The sequence below is a fragment of the Schistocerca americana genome, chromosome 5, assembly GCF_021461395.2.
Source record: "Schistocerca americana isolate TAMUIC-IGC-003095 chromosome 5, iqSchAmer2.1, whole genome shotgun sequence".
Taxonomy (NCBI): domain Eukaryota; kingdom Metazoa; phylum Arthropoda; class Insecta; order Orthoptera; family Acrididae; genus Schistocerca; species Schistocerca americana.
Window position 1 is genome coordinate 64,798,802 of NC_060123.1, and position 19,721 is coordinate 64,818,522.

General features: G+C 36.0%; 1 protein-coding gene across 1 annotated transcript in view; it reads right to left on the bottom strand.

Annotated features, from left to right (window-relative positions):
- The window catches only part of LOC124615404 (RNA polymerase II subunit A C-terminal domain phosphatase), a 75,894-nt gene that overhangs the window by 17,857 nt on the left and 38,316 nt on the right, over window positions 1-19,721 (bottom strand). Inside the window, exons 4-6 of the mRNA XM_047143255.1 lie at window positions 16,717-16,961; window positions 11,464-11,654; window positions 10,572-11,374 (exon numbers count right to left, since the gene is read on the bottom strand). Coding sequence (XP_046999211.1) covers window positions 10,572-11,374; window positions 11,464-11,654; window positions 16,717-16,961 — 1,239 coding nt within the window. The remainder of the gene's footprint in view (window positions 1-10,571; window positions 11,375-11,463; window positions 11,655-16,716; window positions 16,962-19,721) is intronic.

Sequence of the window (19,721 nt, forward strand, 5' to 3'; positions counted from 1 at the left end):
ATTTTTGTGGTCCAATGCAAAACTTATGCTGACAGCAGTAGAATCGTTCTGCAGTCAGCTCCAAATGCTTAATCTCTAAATTTTTTCAATAGTGTTCCACAGAAAGGACATTGACTTCCCTCCAGGGATACCCATTTGAATTCATGAAGCATCTCTGTAAATGTGCATGCTGACTGAACCAAGCAATAACATATCTAGCAGCCTGCCTCTGAAATGCTTCGATGTCTTCCTTTAATGAGACTTGGTGGGAATTCCAAACACTCGAGCAGTACTACTCCTGCTGCAGGTTTCTGATGGTAGTCTATTCCAGTGTACTAACAGCTCTACACTTACCATTACTAACCTACTAATACTACAGCCAGGGCTGCATTTACGTGCAAGGCTATCTAGACCACAGCTTAAGGGGCCACACCACAAACATTTAAAATTAAAAAAAACTAGTTTAGTAGGGCTTGCATGAGCAGTTCAGTGGAATGGATAGAATCTTTAAAAGAACTTTAGGACTTAAATGAACAGTTGAGTGGATGGGTAGATCCCAATGAAGGTTATACAATGAACAGCAATAAAATTAGAACAAGGGTAATGTAAAGTAACTGGACTGAATCAGGCTATGCTGCTGGACGTGGATTAAGAAATGACACACTAAAAGTAGTCAATGAGGTTTGATACACGGGGAGCAAAATGAGTGATGATAGCTGAAATAGAGAAAATATAAAATGTAGATTGAAAACAGCAAGAAATGTTCTTTTGAGAAAATGTAATTTGTTAACACCGAGTATAATTTTAATTGTTAGGAAATTGTTTCTGGAGATCTTTATGTGGCAAGTTGCATGGTTTGGAATGGAAGAGAAATATGTATGATAAACAGTTCACATGAGAAGAGAAAAGAAGTATCTGAAACATGGCATTGCAGAACAATGCTAAAGATTAGATGGGTAGATGGGATAACTAATGAAGAGGTACTGAACTGAATTGCAGAGAATCTACGTTTATGGAACATCTTGACTACATGGAAGAATTGGTTGACAGAACATATCCTGAGGGACCAAGGAATCATCAGTTTGGTAACAGAAGTAAGTGGGGACAGTAAAAATTGTTGTGGAGGAACAAGACTTGAATACATTCAGGAAGTTCAAACCGATGTAGGTCGGAGTCGTTACACACAGATGGTATGTCGTTCATTTCTTTAACATTTTGATATAATCCAATACTTTATTTTGAACAATAGAAAGTCCAGGATGTAATAATGACAGTACTATGGAAATGATAGATTGTTACTTACCATATAGAAGAGATGTTGAGTCACAGACTGTCCCCATCATGTGCTACACACTCCCACAAGCAGGAATCCCCCCCCACACACACACCTACCCTGCTACCCCACCCCCTCCCTGCCCCAGCCTCCTCCTTATCCTCAACCACCCAGACTGCTTCTCCCATCAGGCACAGTTACTCACAGTCCAGCATCATCAGCCAGAGACAGTACTCATGCGTGTGTGAGTTGTGCTCGCGTGAATGTATGTGTCTTGTTTACTTTAGAAGAAGGCCTATAGCCAAAAGCTCATATGTTTAGCAGTCTTTTTGTTGTGCATGTCTATGACTCAACATCTCCTCTACATGGTAAGTAGCAATCCATCATTTTCATTAAATTGTCAATATTTTATTGTAAATAAATTATACACAACTGCAACCAGTCACTTTTTTCATTAATAATGCTTTATTACATTAACCGGTTTTCGAACCCTTTCGGGTTCATCTTCAGATGATTTCGCGAGAATCCGGGAAGTTACATCATTACTGGTAGTAGCATAATGCTGGGTGCTGATTCTATGGCAGAAAGATGGGTCACACTTTAATGTATCGCCATGACTATAGATTATCTGTCGATATGAATGTGAATTTAGTTTTTACTTACTGCGACAGTATAGGCGGCTTTTTTCGTATCTGTCTGCCTCCATTTTGATTTTGATGTCCAGAACACTTTCACACGAACTATATTAGTTCACACTTTAACAGAGACACTTTACCAGCATCCAGCATGCGCTTTACAACTGTTGCTTATAACAAAGATCTTGACAGAGAGGCATAAGCCTACTTTGTACAGAGATGTAATTTGTTGTTCTTTACATGTGTTAAAGTCGATTTAAGGGCACGTTTTTTCATCAGAATGGTGATAACATGAGAGCACTAGAGAAAATAATAATAAATTACTACAAGAATAAATTTCAGGTGATCTGTTATGTTATTTCTATTTGTATGTTACAGGTTGTTTTTTTTTTTTTTTTGCAATTATCATGTTTGGCACTAACATGAATCCCAAGGAATCAATAATACAGAGTTATTGTATCTGCAGTGAGGTGCAGCTGTCTGTATGATTAGGACCTGTATATTTAAATTAATAACAAATCTTCAGATGAACTGTTGGCTTATTTCTCTTGTTACGTTAACGTGATCTGGAGTATTATCAAGAGCAGATTCTGTTTATTTTAGCTAAAGGTATATGTATAAGAGTTAAAGTGATTGTAATGGATTAAAGCTGTTTGAATGGCTGCACATTTAATATTTTAAAAAATCATGAACAAAAATTCTTTAACTGTTGACTTATTTTTATTCTAACATTAGAGTGATCTGGGATATTGGTAAAGGCAGCTTATGTTTGTTCCAGCTAGAATTAATATGTATAAAGTACTGATTTATGTTAGCAATGGAGGGCTTTAACATTTAGAGATATGGTACATGTCTTATTCTGTGGTAGTATATTACATAGACACCAGTGTGGTTAGGATGTAAGGAGAGGGAGGGTGGGTCATTTGGAGGGGGGGGGGGGGGGTTGGGGAGCTGTTGTAGGTTTTATTGGGTGGTTACTTGTTTTGAACTACTAGATCTTCAAAGTTCTGAAGGAAAAATTTGTTTCTCAGTTCAGTTTGATCATTGAGTACGTACAATAACTCTGTATTATTGATTCCTTGGGATTCATGTTAGTGCCAAACATGATAATTACAAAAAAAAAAACAGCCTGTAACATACAAATAGAAATAACATAACAGATCACCTGAAATTTATTCTTGTAGTAATTTATTATTATTTTCTCTAGTGCTCTTATGTTATCACCATTCTGATGAAAAAACTTGCCCTTATATCGACTTTAACACATGTAAAGAACAACAAATTACATCTCTGTACAAAGTAGGCTTATGCCATCTCTCTCTGTCAAGATCTTTGTTATAAGCAACAGTTGTAAAGCGCATGCTGGATGCTGGTAAAGTGTCACTGTTAAAGTGTGAACTAATATAGTTCATGTGAAAGTGTTCTGGACATCAAAATGGAGGCAGACAGATACGAAAAAAGCCGCCTATACTGTTGCAGTAAGTAAAAACTAAATTCACATCCATATCGACAGATAATCTATAGTCATGGCGATACATTAAAGTGTGACCCATTTTTTTGCCATGGAACCAGCACCCAGCATTATGCTACTACCAGTAATGATGTAACTTCCCGGATTCTCCCGAAATCATCTGAAGATGAACCCGAAAGGGTTCGAAAACCGGTTAATGTAATAAAGCATTATTAATGAAAAAAGTGACTGGTTGCAGTTGTGTATAATTTATTTACATTAATATACAGTCACGGTTCTAAAATATCCGTAATGGATAAGCATAATCAATACTTTATTTTAGTGCCATAACACAAATTTTGATTATCTGACATTTTCACACATTTGAGATAGTGTTTTGTTATTTGTGTGATTTTGTTTCTCCAATAACAATATAAAAACAAATTTTGAGTTGTCTCTGTAACTTTCACATGCATACTAAAACTTACATAGAAGAAATGTGTCATCAATGTTTATTGCCTTCCAGATGACATGTAATGTTCTATAGTTTAGAAATCACACTACCTAATTTCTCATTTATAAAATTTCAAGTGCAACTACATCTCCAAACATCACCAATAAAGCTCTAATGGTTGAATTCTGGTATGCCACAAATAACAGTAGAAAAATTACGTGATACATCTCATCTGAATTACCTTGTGTAAGCTAGGCAATAGGGGAATCATATGTTCTCCTGCAAGTGCCATGTACATTCCATGTTGTGGATAGAGTAGAATGTCTACCATTTTTTAAACAATGGAACATTTGAAGTGATATAACAACAATATGAAGCAGGACAGATTTCTACTCTGCCACAGAGAGAAGGCACACTGAAAGTAGACTGTGACAAACAGAAACAGATTTCTGCAGTGAAGTTGTAGAAAGAATTCAGTCACACAAGAATTTTGCACATTAAAATCTACAGTACAGTAGTCAGACAGGCAAAAATTGTAGACTGATGAGTTGATAACACACTCAAATAATGTAAGAACACCACAGAGAATTATAAAGAAAAAACTTGTAGCTCAGTATCAAAAAGAATGAATGTATTATGGATGCTAGAGGGCTCAAAAGTCACACATCCAAAATCAGTTGAGAAAGAATTCAATGGAAACTTCACTTTCCTAGCTGAAGATCTCAGTAATTTGCACAGGACTAGTCTCAAGTTTCTCCAACAAGTCGGCTATCTCGGATGCCTCTAAGTATGTTTATAAAACAAACTATTATGAAATTACAAGTAAAATTGAATCATTATGCAATAAAATGTCAAGTGGCTTTGATGAAGTACCTGAATTCACAGTAAAAGTTTGTGCTCACTACACAGTAAATTAATTCTAAAAAATTCTACTAAAACTTTTTTATAACAGGCTAAAAAGTTTCATAAATAAATATTCACATTTTACCATCCAACAACATGGCTTTAGGAAGTCTAATTCTACATAAACAACCAAAAATTTGCAGACGGCACTTTAAAATCCCTCAATCAACAAAAATCAGCTGCAAGTATTTTCATAGACTTTTCAAAAATATTTGATATCCTGGACCATAAAATTCCACTCAAAAAATTAGGAAGACGAGGTCTAGCACATAGCTGGTTGTGTTCCCTAAAAAAAAAAAAAAAAAAAAAAAAAAAAAAAAAAAAAAAAAAAAAAAAAAAAAAACACTGCAGGCAGAACGTATCACTTCAGTGTGAGTTCAATACTATGAATGAACCAAGAAACAACTCTTTCTTTTCCAGCAAATTACCAATAAAATATGGTGTATCTCAGGGCTCAATCCTAGGAACGCTACTCTTCTTGAATATATGAGTCCTCAAATAGACAGTCCTATTTGCTGATTACAACAATATTATTCTCACTGGATCCTGTCCAAAAACCTTGCAGTCAACAGCAGAAAGTTCTACGAAAACACTTTCAGAGTGATTCATCAAAAGCAAACTCAGTGTAAATAACGAAAAAATTGTATGCGTCAACCTCTGTTAACCTCTACCATCTAGCCAAATGTCCATTCGAGCAAGATTAAAAAATGATCTAGCAAATGTGACAAAATTTTTGGGTCTGTGGGTTCAGTAAGACTTAAAATGGGATACACATGTAAATAACTTGTAAAAGATACTCTCATCTGTGTGCTACCACCTAATAATATTGAAGTCCACAACATGCAAAACAACAGTACTTTGTGTTCTGAATGTTCCATGTTTATTCATTTATGAAACTATCTTGTTCATTAGGAACTATCTTTTGAAAACAGGCAAACTACTGCAGAACAAGAATGTACACAATTGCTGCAGCAGAGGGAAAATCAAATTCCAAAACAATGTCTTATCAGAGGATCATAATTAACTGTCAGTCTACACAATAAGATACCAGGGGAAATAAAAATGTCTTTGTAACAAATATTTAAAATGTATTTAAAAGCATTTCCAATAGAACACTGTTCCTATTCCACAAATTAACTTCCAAATATGTAAAATAAATATTACTTTCCACAAACTTGTTACGCTGTTTTAACAGGCAGAGAGGTGCTACTCCAACATGGCGTGTCCCCAGGTGGTGGATGTAGGGAGGAGGGGGGTCCTCATTGGCTTGCCAGTGGACTTGAGTGTGAAATCAAACAGCTCTCGCAGACAAACACAAACCCTCTGGATTAACATTCCACTTGTATCTCGAGCAATCTTCAGAAAGCTCCACCACTCCTACCTTACAAATTTTATGGATTATGAGTGGAAAAGAAAACAAATTACCCCAGGAAGCAACTCAGGTCTCAAGCAGGCATTTCGGATTCCAGGGAGCCTGCACTTTCTGCTCTTGTTTTATCAAAAGAACCTGAAAAACTTAAATTCAAGAAGAAATATAATATAGGAACATTGAATATTAACTCACTGATTAAAACAGGAAAACATCAAGAACTGCTGACTCAAGCACTTTAACACCATAATATCCAAATTCTGGCACTTTAAGAAACTCGCTATACTGATAAAAATTCTTTTGAAATGGGCAATTACAGAATTTATAAAGGAAAATCAGCAGAGTATATCTTTGGAAAATGCCCCCTATTAGGTACAGCCTTTATTGTTAGAAGAAATATAAAGGAGTCCGTAACAAACTTCAGCTCTATGTCCAACAGGCTCTCAACATTGACGATCAAATGTAGAAACAAAATGTATACGCAAGTGGATGCTCATGCTCCAATCAAATATTGACAACAACAAAAATCAGAACAAAGTACAGACTTTCTGGGAAGAACTAGAAGATATGATTCAGAAGATTCCAAAGGAAAATGTCATCATCCTGCTCAGGGATTTTAATGCACAGCTCGGCAAGGAGAAGAAATACAAAAACATCATTGGAGAATACCCAGCACGTAAGAGGGCAAGCAACAATGGAATAAGACTTGTGGAACTCTGCCAAATCTTCAACCTCAAAATTATGACTACATACTTCAAGAAACATCCCAAGAAGATAAAGACTTGCAAAGCACCAAATCAACTCCTTGAAGAGTTCCAAATTGACCACATCGCCATTTCTAGAAGAGAATTTATGACAATTCAAAATATTAAGGTACAGAAAGGAGCCAAAATAGATACGGATCACTTCTTGTTAAGTCTAACATTAAATTCATCCCAAATTCAGGAAGAAATAGTAATAACCCTATGAGAAAGGATTTTGAAACCAGTAATATCCAGGCAGATACTCAAAATTATTTCAAATCAAAATTGCAAGGTGAGACATGGGACGAAATGTAGTCTCAAATAATGAAAGCTGCAGAAGACTCTCTTCCCACCAAAACTAAACAGAAGAATATCTGGTGGAATGAAAAGAGAAATGAAGCTTTGAAAACATACAAAAGCTTTGGCAAAAATGTAAATGGAATCTGACAGAAAACAACATGAGAAGGTTCTGAGAAGGTAGGAGAATAGCCTCCTACACAATCAGAAACGAAAAGAGACTGTATGAAAGAATATCCCTTCAACAAATACGGGTGTACTTCACTCAAAACAAATCCAGATGCAACATTTTAGCACACTATTTCAAAGACCTTCTCAACTGTAAAGCGCCTCCAGAGAAACCGGAATTCAAAACTCCCGAAGAAATCCCTGCACAACCACATCCACCAACTCTAAATGAAGTCCCGCATGCTATAAAATCCCTCAAGAACAAAAAATCTTCTGGCGAAGATGGAATCATAGCTGAACCTTTGAAACTCGGTGAGGATAAAGTAGCACTACACCTCGGTACAATTATTAAGAAAATTTGAAGAACCATGAAGATCCCAGAAGATTGGAGGACGGCACTTATACATCCACTTCACAAACAGGGTGACAGATCAGGTGTGAACAATTACAGGGGGATTTCCCTTCTATCTGTTCCATACAAGATCCTTTCCAAGATATAAATAGGAGTGAACCAGTTCTCGATCCACAGATAGGAGAATACCAAGATGGATTTAGAAAAGAGAGGAGCTGTTCAGAGCACATTATTAACCTTAAAAACATAATTAGAGCACGTGCTGATCAACCACATGTTATGACGTTTACTGATTTGAGAAAAGCATATGACTCCATAGACAGATAAAGCCTCATTAGAACTCTGGAGGAATTTGGAATTGACAGAAAAACTAGAGAGATAGTAAAGCAAAACTGACAGATACCGAGTCCAAAGTAATATTTCGAGCCAAGATTTTTGAACCTTTTAAAATCCAAACGGGTTTGAGACAAGGGGATGGACTCTCCCCAATTCTATTCAACATCACTTTGGAAAAGATTATGAGGGAGACACTGGAGGAATACACACAACAAAAAGTAAAGAGAATTTCTTTTGGAGTATCAGTTAAAGGCCTTACGATACATGCACTAGCTTTTGCAGATGATATTGCTCTCCTATCCACAAATATTGCAGATGCAATTAAACACACAGAAATCTTACCAAAGCATGCAGCTAAATTTGGTTTACAGATATCACACAAATAAACTACATTCATATCTAACAAATATAAGGAAATCAAAGAATTGCACACAATTATTGGATGTATCGAAAGGGTCAAACACTTTCAATATTTGCAAGAAACAATAACGGATAGTGGCATAGAAAAAAAAGCTATCAAACTTCAAGAAGCTAAACTTAGGAGAGCACACATTTTAACACAGAAGCTTAACAACAAAAAATGCCTATCTTGAAATGCAAAGTTATAACACTACAACACAGTGACGAGAACAGAAGTTCAATATGCAGCAGAAACACTCTCCCTCAAGAACAAAGGACTAATATATGAGCTCAAGAAGAAGGAAAGGGTAATTTTGAGGAAGATTCTTAGTGGACACAAAAGGAATTGATGAAAAATGGGTACAGATGAGCAATGAGAAGATCTACCAATTTATGAAACCAGTCACAACGGAAATAAGAAAGAGAAGGCTCGTGTTCTTTGGTCATCTGGTGAGAATGGACGTTGGCGGATTAACGAAGAAAATCTTCAATATAATTCAGCAGAGGAAACACTCAACTCTTGGTTGCAAGGAATAAAGAAAGACCTCAATGAAATTGGACTTGCAGAAATGGACGCGATGAATAGGGACAAGTACAGAAGGCAATAAATTAAATCGAGGTTTTTCAGGAGGCTCCAAAACTGAAGACCAACAGGAAACTAACAGCTGAACATCTGGAAAAAATGGCAGCAGGCAGAAGAGAAAGAAAAGAGTGAACATGAAATAGAATTTGTAATGTGGTTCTTAGTTGGCCAATTTGTGTAAATAAATAATAATGAATATTACTTTCAAAGTGAATTGTAAGAATGGGTACCTAATTTTATTCTGACTCTTATTTTGCTCATAGTATACATTATTATATCTTTATTTTGCCCTGTCCTTTAACAATTACTTAAAAGCTTATGTTACAAGATTATATGTCAGTCACTCAGTCAATCAATCAATCTCTCTCTCTCTCTCTCTCTCTCTCTCTCTCTCTCTCTCTCTCTCTCTCTCACACACACACACACACACACACAGAGAGAGAGAGAGAGAGAGAGAGAGAGTCCTCACTTTCGTCTCTGCTTAACAAGATCACAGTGCCAAACCGATTTTCCATTTATGATACCTTCCTACCACTGCATCCTAAATCCTTTTGAACTGAATCACAACTAATCATAAGACATCAGCACAGGGATGTATTTACAATCTTTCACGAGAAAACTAAATGAAGGAAGTAACTGCTGCAGATGTTGCAAAGGCATATGCACAAGTTAAAAATATTTGAAAAGAACATTTGTGCTGTGGTGTTGAATCTAGCAGGAACCTGCAACAGTTATAAACAGGTTTGATGCGAAGGTATGGCTACCTTAGTGTAGTATCCGCATCCTCGAACTGTGAACGGTGCAAATAAATCATTGTCGCTTACTACTGGGTGATGGTCAAAGTGCAACCATTAAAAAATTAATTAATTCAGTCTGTATTTGCAAAAGGAACTGATTTCTTACTTTTTTTGTAAAAGTACATATTTTCTCACTTTCATTCATTTTCTGAGGAAACCTGAAGATGATGTACCAAAATTCAATCATATGTTATAGTGTCTTGGCAGCAGCCCTGTGCACTGTGGCATTCTCACATGGACTAGTGTCATCAACAAAGTCAGCGTTATTCCAAACAATGTATGTTGAATTAAATACAGTCAGTGCAGCAATTTGAGTGATGGAAGTTAGTTGGTCACTGCATTGAGATTTACTACGAAATTTCAAGAATGTCCAGGACACCTAACATTGTCTCAAGAAACTGACATAAAATAAGTTATATGGCATCAGAATCTGGTACAGTTAACAAAATCACAAATTAAAGACTTAAGAATTACCACTGAACTAACAATGGTGTATAGTACTCAAGGGAAGCTTATGAGTTACAAAAATGTGACTTGTATGTTTACATTTCTCCAGTGGCAATATTGTTTTTGAAGGGATTATACCTGCAGTCCTCACACCCCATCCCCACCCTCAGGGTTGCACACATTAAGCTATGTCAAACAATTAATAATAGTTAAAAAGAGGATAAAATTGCTAGTAATAATGGCTGCAAATATGTCAGTACTTGAGATGCCTGTTGTTCTAGTAATATACTGTAACTACACTATTTAACATACTCCTCATATGAAGAGTTTCTTGGAGATTGTGACCAAAACATTAAAAACCAAGCAAATATTTTTCTTGAAATTACCTGGTAGGCACGACTACGTTCCAGAGGTACGTGTGTGGGAACAAGGCCACTAAAGACGAGATAAGTGCCTGCCAAGACTTTTCGGCGTACATAAGGAATCACATTTTTCAAGTCTGGCATTTCACCTGGTGATTCATCATACAGTTCATAAAAGGAGCGATGTATGGTCTTGAGTATCTCTTCAAGATATATCAAATAGTCATCATCATCCTCCACTTCTGTTAGTTCATCATCTCCATTGGCACCTGCCGTACTATCAGGTTTCTCCTCTTCTTTGTCTGAAACACCTGATTTTTCAGCAGCTTCCTCTTCTTTCTTTAATGGCTCTGCATTTGGCTGTTTATTTTCTCCCTCTTCAGCAGACCTGATATTTTTTTCTTCTTTCTTCAACTGTTTATCCACCCTTGACAAGTTCTTATTTTTCTTTTGATCATTTTCTTTCTTCTGGTCTGGCTTTTTCTCTGCTTTCTCCTGCAAATCTGATTTAGAACTCAATCTGTTAGCCAATTCACATTCAGTTTCATTCCCTAAGCTGGACTTTCCTGTAGTAATTTCACTTGCAGCTGCTTCTGTACATTCCATTTGAGAATTATTTACTGCAGGACTACTTTTTTTATTAATGTGATTCTGTATACTTTCCTTCCCAGGCAGGGTATTTTGAAAACCATCTTTCTCTTCCTTGCTATCAGCTACTACACACGGTTTGTTCAAATTATTTTCTTCACCTTCTACAAGCTTATTTGACTCTGAGGCAGAACCATTTCCTTTGCTGTCACTCTCCATTTCAGTTGCAGGTTTAGCACCTGCACAGAGGAAAAAAAAAAAATCAGCTGACTGGAAATACAAATGCACAAAACAGTCTGTCATATGCTAAGAAACTATTGTTACCTACCTGATTTTTTAAAATCGTGGCCACTTTTATCATCATTTTCACATTTTGCTAGACCTGGAGGGGCATTTATATCCCCCGTGTGTTGGAAAAAGTGGTATGGTTTGACATGGATTAAATTAGGAGCAAAATTCCAAACATCTTCTCGGTCATCAATGATACACACCAAATTGTCCCCACAGGGAAAAAGTGCCCTAAAACATTGCGTCTTGCATCAATAAATTAGAAGGAGAGCTCAAAACACCAGTAACAGATTATAGCTAATTTGGTTCAGACTAATGAGCGAACACTGGACACAGACAAAAAGAACAGTGTCCATTATTATAATAACCTAATCAGAACATAATGTGACCCTCCGTCACCCAGTAATTACAGCAGTGAAGATATTTGCAGCAATATTCAGAGCTCAACAAAATTTTTGCAGATACAGACAATGATTTTGTTTTCTATGTTTTGATGGAGTTTTGCCATTAATGTAATTTTAATTCTGAAAATACGAAATATATAGAGCATGTACAGCAAAGAGAGATTTTCATTATTAACTCTATGCTGAAATATATTTATACCTTACATTTTTTCACATATCTTTTCTTTATGTTTTTAACAACCTGCAAAATGTTTAGGGTGGCATGCCACTGTACAAATTTCTTCTCAGTACTCCCTCTTTTTTTTATTTTTTAAAACTTTTTTGAGGGGTTTACAACTGTACATTAATTTTTGGAATGACATATAATCACAAGTAGGTGTGTCAGATTAAAAGGTCAAAAGGGAAATTGAGAACCTGTATTTCTCAAAGGAAGTCACTGAGAATGAAAGAGATGTGTGCAGCTGCATGATGAGGGTGCCAGCCTTTCTTGTTATTGTGTCAACAAATTTGTCCATAACATTTTCCTAAATACTGCTCAAAAAGAATCACTAAATAACTTCCACTGTATGTTTTTTTTATGATATTAAAACTTGAAATAAAAATAAATTGTCAGCATATTAGCACTGACTTTGTTTTGTTGCAAACTGGACATGTTGCTTTCATTCAAACAGGGAGTGACACACGTCACTGCAAAGACCACAAGATATTAGCAATTATAAGTGCACGAGAAGTTTGGAACATCTTTACTGTAGCTAGCAGCTTAGTGCACCGCTGATCATGACAGTTCCTTTGATTGCTATCTAAGCGAGGGAACAAACATCTTTCAATTCCAAAGTACAACATTCACTCTGCAGTAGGGGCCACATAATTATGAAATTTCCTACCACATTGAAATTGTAAGACAGAGTGAGACCTGGACCCTTTCTTCAAAGTTAAGTCCAGCATTGCATGCAGAACAACTTATTTGACATTTAGAGAACAGGAGAGGGAGAGGGAGAGGGAGGGAGGGAGGGAGGGATGGAGGGAGGGGGGGAGAGAGAGGGAGAGGGAGAGGGAGAGGGAGAGAGAGAGAGAGAGAGAGAGAGAGAGAGAGAGAGAGATGGACAGCTCAGTATTAATCTGTGAGAAAACTTCAAAACAGCGAACATTCCACAGCAGAGTGAAATATTCATTCTGGAAACTCCCTCTATGCTGTGGCGACACCATTTCTATACAGTATCCTTTCTTCTGGGAGTGCTGGCCCAAAAATGAATGTAGGAGAGCTTCTGTGAAGCAGGAGACATCTACTTACAGTACCGAAGCTGTGAGGGTAGGTTTTGAATTGTGCCTGAGTAGCTCACAGTCACTAATCATCGAAGGTAAGGCACCCAATTTGAGTCCCAGTCCAGCACACAATTTTAATCTCTCAGAATGTTTTATCCCTCAGTTTGTCTTCTGTTCATTTCATTTGTTAAAATGAACTGGCAGGACCCATATGACAGTCAATGCTGCAAACATCACAATTATAGCTATCTTCCAAGCACTTTAACTTTAAAGAGTTCTTACTTGGTTTAAAGCCTATTCACTAAAAGCCTCCTTTAATTGAATTTTTTTTCTCCATTTGCAAAAAAAAAAAAACTTAACCAAGTCCTTTACTCGTCCAAGCTGTAACAGCCACTTTAGTTCACTACCACATTCTGCAGTTATCACAATATATATCACCCCAAAATTTCTATATATTATTTCAACCACTCGCTATAACACTGAAATCAAACTAGTTCCTTTTGTTCCACTTGGATCATGCGCCCTGCTGTCTGCTATACAAAATGTGTACTTGGCATTATATGTTTTTTCCAGTAAGAATAACTCCTGGCAGACTCTCTTTTACACTTGTATAATGGGTGGCTACCTTACCGAGTACCTGATTTTTTTGCTTTGTCAGTTTTCTCCTTTGTCCAGTTTGCTTCTTTCGTCTCCACTGGGTGTTATTCTCACCCTCTCTCTCTCTCTTCTGCTCTCATTCTCATGGTACAAGAAGAATCAAATATATATCTGAAGCTGGAACTGCACTAATTAATGTTACTCAAATATGAGTTACTTCCTTTGAAGTTACTGGATAAATATTTGATACAGCTGCTGTTCTAAATGAGTTACTACCCAGACTACTTCCCTACAGACCCAGCCAATGAACTACCAACACTCCTACACTCTCGACAATTGTGCCAACAGTCTGAACATACCGTATTTACCCAAGTGTAATACGACCCTGGTTGCAAGACAACCCCATTTTTTTCAACAGGCTTCTTGAGATAAATTTATTTTTAACAAGTTCTGACTAATCAAAATTAGGAACTGTTTTACTGACAAAGTATCTTCCTAAAAAGTTAACATTATACCTATTCTAAATTTATCAAACAATGGAAAATCCAGGATGGAATGTAACAATATTACGACAAGTAAAGTTGCTACTCACCATATAGCAGAGGCAACTGAGACTGCAGTCGTGTGTGTGAGTTGCGGTTGCATTTGTGTGTGTGTGTGTGTGTGTGTGTGTGTGTGTGTGTGTTGTTGACAAAGGCTATAGGCCGAAAGCTTTAAGTGTGAAAGTCTTTCTGTTGTGCGTATCAGCGACTTAGCATCTCCACTATATGTTGGGTAGCAACTTTCCTTCTCATAATATTATTGTAAATTTATGATGTTTATTGATTGCTACATTTTGGTAATAAAAGGAGAAACAAAATAAATGAAAAGAAATGGTTTTCATCAATCTGCAGACCGTTTTCTTTTCAACATTTTTCACTCACTAACCCTGTCATCTGAGGAACCACTACTTTTTAATCATCATCATTCTATTAGCATACCTGTAATACCTATATCTTCATGGTCATAAATATCTGGCTGTATCTTCCGAATATGTTGCAAGTTTTGAAGTTGTGGTTACTGTGGAACCAGAGAACATAGCTGTTTTTATCTGGATACATTTCAGATTTCGCTTCTTGCTGACATGAGGGTGGTGCAATGACTCTTACTTCCAAACTTATCATCTACCCGTTGCTCTCTCACTGCCTATGTAGAACTAGCTGCTGACACCCATCATACGTCACAGTGAGTGTCAACAATATCGCAGCACTTGCGTAAGCTACTGGCCCCTATCTAGACTTTTACTGTCTCCTGCAGGAATGAATACTACTGCTGAGTATCTGTCAACTTTCAAGGCAATTCAATACTGAGTACAAATGGATTCAGATGACCTTCAGTTTAAATGTGGTAGGTGTTCTTAAACCACCAAAGTATGTGGTATATGTTCCCAAGGTTGGCAACATACCTAATTTGCTGCCTGCTCACTATTACCCTACCCTCACCCTCCAACCCATCCGCAGTGCTGTGCTTGAGTGAGTACAAAACATGAACTGCAATATCTTTTAGCATGCAAATCATATGTAACAATATAAACTAATACATAAATAAAAGATCACAATTACATTTCAGTCCAATGTTTGAACTTTCACTCATCCCATGATCTACTAACTTCTGTTGATACTACCTGTATGAGGGAGCTTGCACAGTAATTCATTCTCGTGACAAAGTCAGTTTAATACACTTTATTTCATTTGTAAGACATTTCACTCTGGATTAATTTTTTTTCTTGTTTCATCTTAATGTCACCATCTAATGCCAATTAAAAGCTGTTAATGTTTTTACCCAGTATTTTAATACGTGAATAGCTACCAAATTTCTCATTTGCAACTCACTTAGTACATCAATGCGGTCTCTCATAATCAAATAAAGTAATGATCAGGGTTCAGAATCAAGTAATGTTTTTTCAAAGACAACATTTCCATTTTTGGATGTCACCTTTACTTAAAATGCAGCATTAATGTTTGCACATGGTATCCATACATATACGAGAACTTTTATTGCAAACCTGTTCAAACACAAAAAGTGTTTGTAAGATAATAGAATTTAATGCCACTTCCTCTGTTGTTTCACGAAATTGTTAAATTTTAAGCAGAGTAATAGAATGTTGTTGTGGCTGTTCATCGTTTCTCAGATACCCCTTGCATATGATACCTTGCATTAGTGCTGCGTGAGTCAAATGTCGCACGACTGTTCGAGCAATGTTGATACTGTACTGCATTAAGCAGTTCTGTCCTCACGAATTCTTCAAAATAAATCTGCCTGTGACCTCAATAGCCAAAACTACATCTGTAAATATATGATGACTCATACATACTATATTAAACAACATAAAATTGTTAACCTTGGCAGCAATAATTTAATCTGAGAATATAAGACAATACTGTATTTTTTAATGATATATTTGGGAAAAAACCTCATCTTATAATTGTGTAAATACAGTAAGTATGAACTGTAGATCTCTCATAAATACGTCTACTAACCACATGCATATTGTGACTGGAAATTACCAAGTCCTATAGACCGCTGCTCCACGTGCGAATGGGAAAAAACCTGAGTATTCGGCATGTATCAAATGAATTTTCCATGACATGAGCAACAAGAAAATTAGTGTATTTCAGAAATTATTGATAAATAATTCAATAATTTGTAGTCAAATCTGTTGCTTGAGGTACACAGAAGATTAGACAAACTAGCCGAGAACAATTTCTTAGACACTGTTCATAATAATCATACATTTATAGCACGAATTATGAAATATATCAAATAATATATGAAGTTAATATTCCATCACTGTTTGGCATGCCATCCTCATGTTTGTAAACATTAAGTTAACTTTGACATCATTCTTCAGAGAAGTGGAATTAATGATACTCTTGTTCAATTCTGGTTTCAAAGTATTCCACACTACTGTTTGAACAAAGGGCAGGAAAGCTTATAGTGGCAAAAGCTTATAATATAAAACAAAAATAGCAATGTTTGTCACAAATTACTTAAGATTTGCTGTCTTCGTATTAGAACTGAAGCATTCATCACGGGAAAGAATGCGATGTGAAAAGTATTTTCCATCTGGATCGAGAAATGTGGCAATGGTATGTGCGTAATTGCGAGCACCAAATGTACAAATATGTAATTCGTAATACTGTGTTATTTCACTTAAGAACTTCTGGGTGCCAGGTCTTATACGAGTGTGGTACCAAGGAGACACTGACCCATACAGCTGAAAGTGATAAATATCCTGCAACAAAAGAAATAATTTTACGTTAGCCTTGACCCCATACCAAAATTACAATAATAATAATAATAATAATAATAATAAACCAAATAAATTTTGTCATGCCAGAGTATTAGGGAAAACAAAATACTGAATGACTGGCGTCAAAATGGAAACACACACACACAAAGAGATGTATAATGAGACAGTGGTCTTTACAGATGATATTGAAGATTTCTGTTAATAATAACTTGTAAAATCTTTTGTAAGATTATAACAATTCACAAATGATAGAACAGTAAGTTAAACCACGCCAATAATTTTAGGCAGAAAATCTATAAACTTTATCACTCGCTGCATAGTAGCATACCATTTCTTTCTTTCTCAAACATGTACTGTTGACTGTAGGGTACAAACAGTGAGAATCACAAGCTAAGTGAATTAGTTGAAGACAGAATAAAGCTGCCATTTTTTACATACTTCAGAAACTGGAAAAACGCCAATATGTGTATGGAATAGCAAGCATTTAAGTCCCCAATATGTTTCTAAGCTGGCTGAGCAACAGTAATTACATTTTTTTTATGTGCCTGTCCACTACTCAGGATTCCCACACTTTGTGATGTGTGGCAGTCAGCTATCAAACCATTTTTTTTTTTCTTCTTCTTCTTCTTCTTCTTCTTCTTCTTCCAATCAGGCTTTTCCATACTCTCTGCATGTGATCTAACAGAGTAATTAATGGAGAGTAAAGTCTGTTACATACAGAATACAAATGAATGAAAAAGTATATAAGTTTGGTTACTCCCTTTACTTGTTAGTGGAGAAAATTTCAATAACATCTAAACCATCAAAGTTATCATCTTTTGTTAACCAAATGGTGAAAAGAGCTTAGTTTCAGAATGTGAAGTCAAGTGAAATGTAAATCTTGTAAATATAAATAAAACAATGGGAACTCCAGGTTGGAATGTCAACAACGTAAGGAAAAGATAGATTGCTACTTATCATAAAGGTGAGCGCAGACAGGCACAATTAAAAAATATTTACACATTAGCTTTAAGCCGCTGCCTTCATCAGAAAAAGAAAGACAATCACACACCATTCATTCACACAAACAAACACACATCACACAAACACAACACATGACTGCCAACTCCAGCAGCTCAGACCAGAATGTTATCTTTTCCTTAGATTCTAAATATGAATAAAACATATGAACATGAACTATCAAACTGCTGTGCCACTACACTATTTCAGAGTATAGCCTCGTGACTGCAACTGGTCAGTACATCTACTATGGAGGAGCCTTGGATTCATACTGAATGACATTTGGTTAGCCTCTGGTTGATTACATGTTCTTACATATGCCTTGGGTTCATACTGAATGACATTTGGCTAGCCTCTGGTTGATTACATGTTCTTATGTATATCTTTGAATGTGCTCTAAGACACGAGTCTATTAATCTCTCATTTGTTGGACACTCTCCAAATACAAGGAAAAACCTACAAATGTTTGACATTAAGCTGCAAGCCAACTTTCTTTAATAACAAACTCGTTTAATTTTATTCACACAGCTGATCTTTTCACTTAAGTGACAATGTGAACAGAAAAATGTTGTTGCTCGAGTATTATCAAAAGGAATGAACAGTTTGTCTTGATTTATTACCTAAATAATTTCTAGCTGTTCAATATTCTCATAATTTTCAAGGTTTTGTAAATGCAAAATTACTACTTAAACAGGAAAACAGCAACACTTAAATTCATCCCATTATATGGAAATGTTTGAGGTCTACAGTTGTATTGTAAATTTGTGAAATAATTTCTACTGCTTCAATCACTTTTTACTATAGTCCAATCAAAAGTACTTGATAGTTGATGTCTGACACTTGAAACTACGGTGTTGCCAAATCAGCTCGCAGACACACTAACACGGAAAGTCGCTTCACATATGCTGTTAGTGTGTAACGTGAAGAAACATTGAAAATGACCGCTGTGAGGTATGTTGGAAATGCAAGATGCTCTGTCGACAGCTGATTTTGAGTGACCAATGACTGAACTGCAGCAGATGACACATTTTGTAGCCCTGAATTCAAACTCATGTTCTAAGCTAACAACATCCTTCTTAGGTGCAATTCAAGAAAATGGCTGTCAACCATATAAGATGGAACTAAAATCCTGTCACTTTGTTCACAGCAATCATCAGTTTCAGTGCTAAAAGCAAACTGTAATTTCTTGCTGTCATTGGTTACATGAAACTAATCTCACAATGGCTTCATGACATGCTGCATTACCAACTGATGAACACTCCTGGTTGGCACTCAGTCACAGATTATAGGCAACACAGGCAAAGTCCAAACGAAAAAAGAATGACAGGAAGAAAAATAAGCACAAAGTCAATGCAATGATAAAAAATGATGCAACAAAGAATTAGAAATAAAGGAAATTATGTTTGAGTCAGTTAATTTAATAATAATAATAATAATACAACTCTTTTGGGTAGATTTACAAATTAAAAAATTATGATGTATTTTCCGAGATTCGAACACATGATCCTTTGCACTTTATCTTAATATGCTATCCATTGCACTACATCACATCACTACGTAAAGCACATATATTTATGAATCTACTGACCCAGTCACAATGATAAATTGCAGCATTTAAAAAATTTGGCTTCAAAATTGTCAAGTTTATCTAATGTACACCAATCTCTGTGATTATAATTAACTGTATAAATGACGTTTAATCATGCCTTTGTGGAAGTATCCAATAGTGTTTGATTAGTGCTG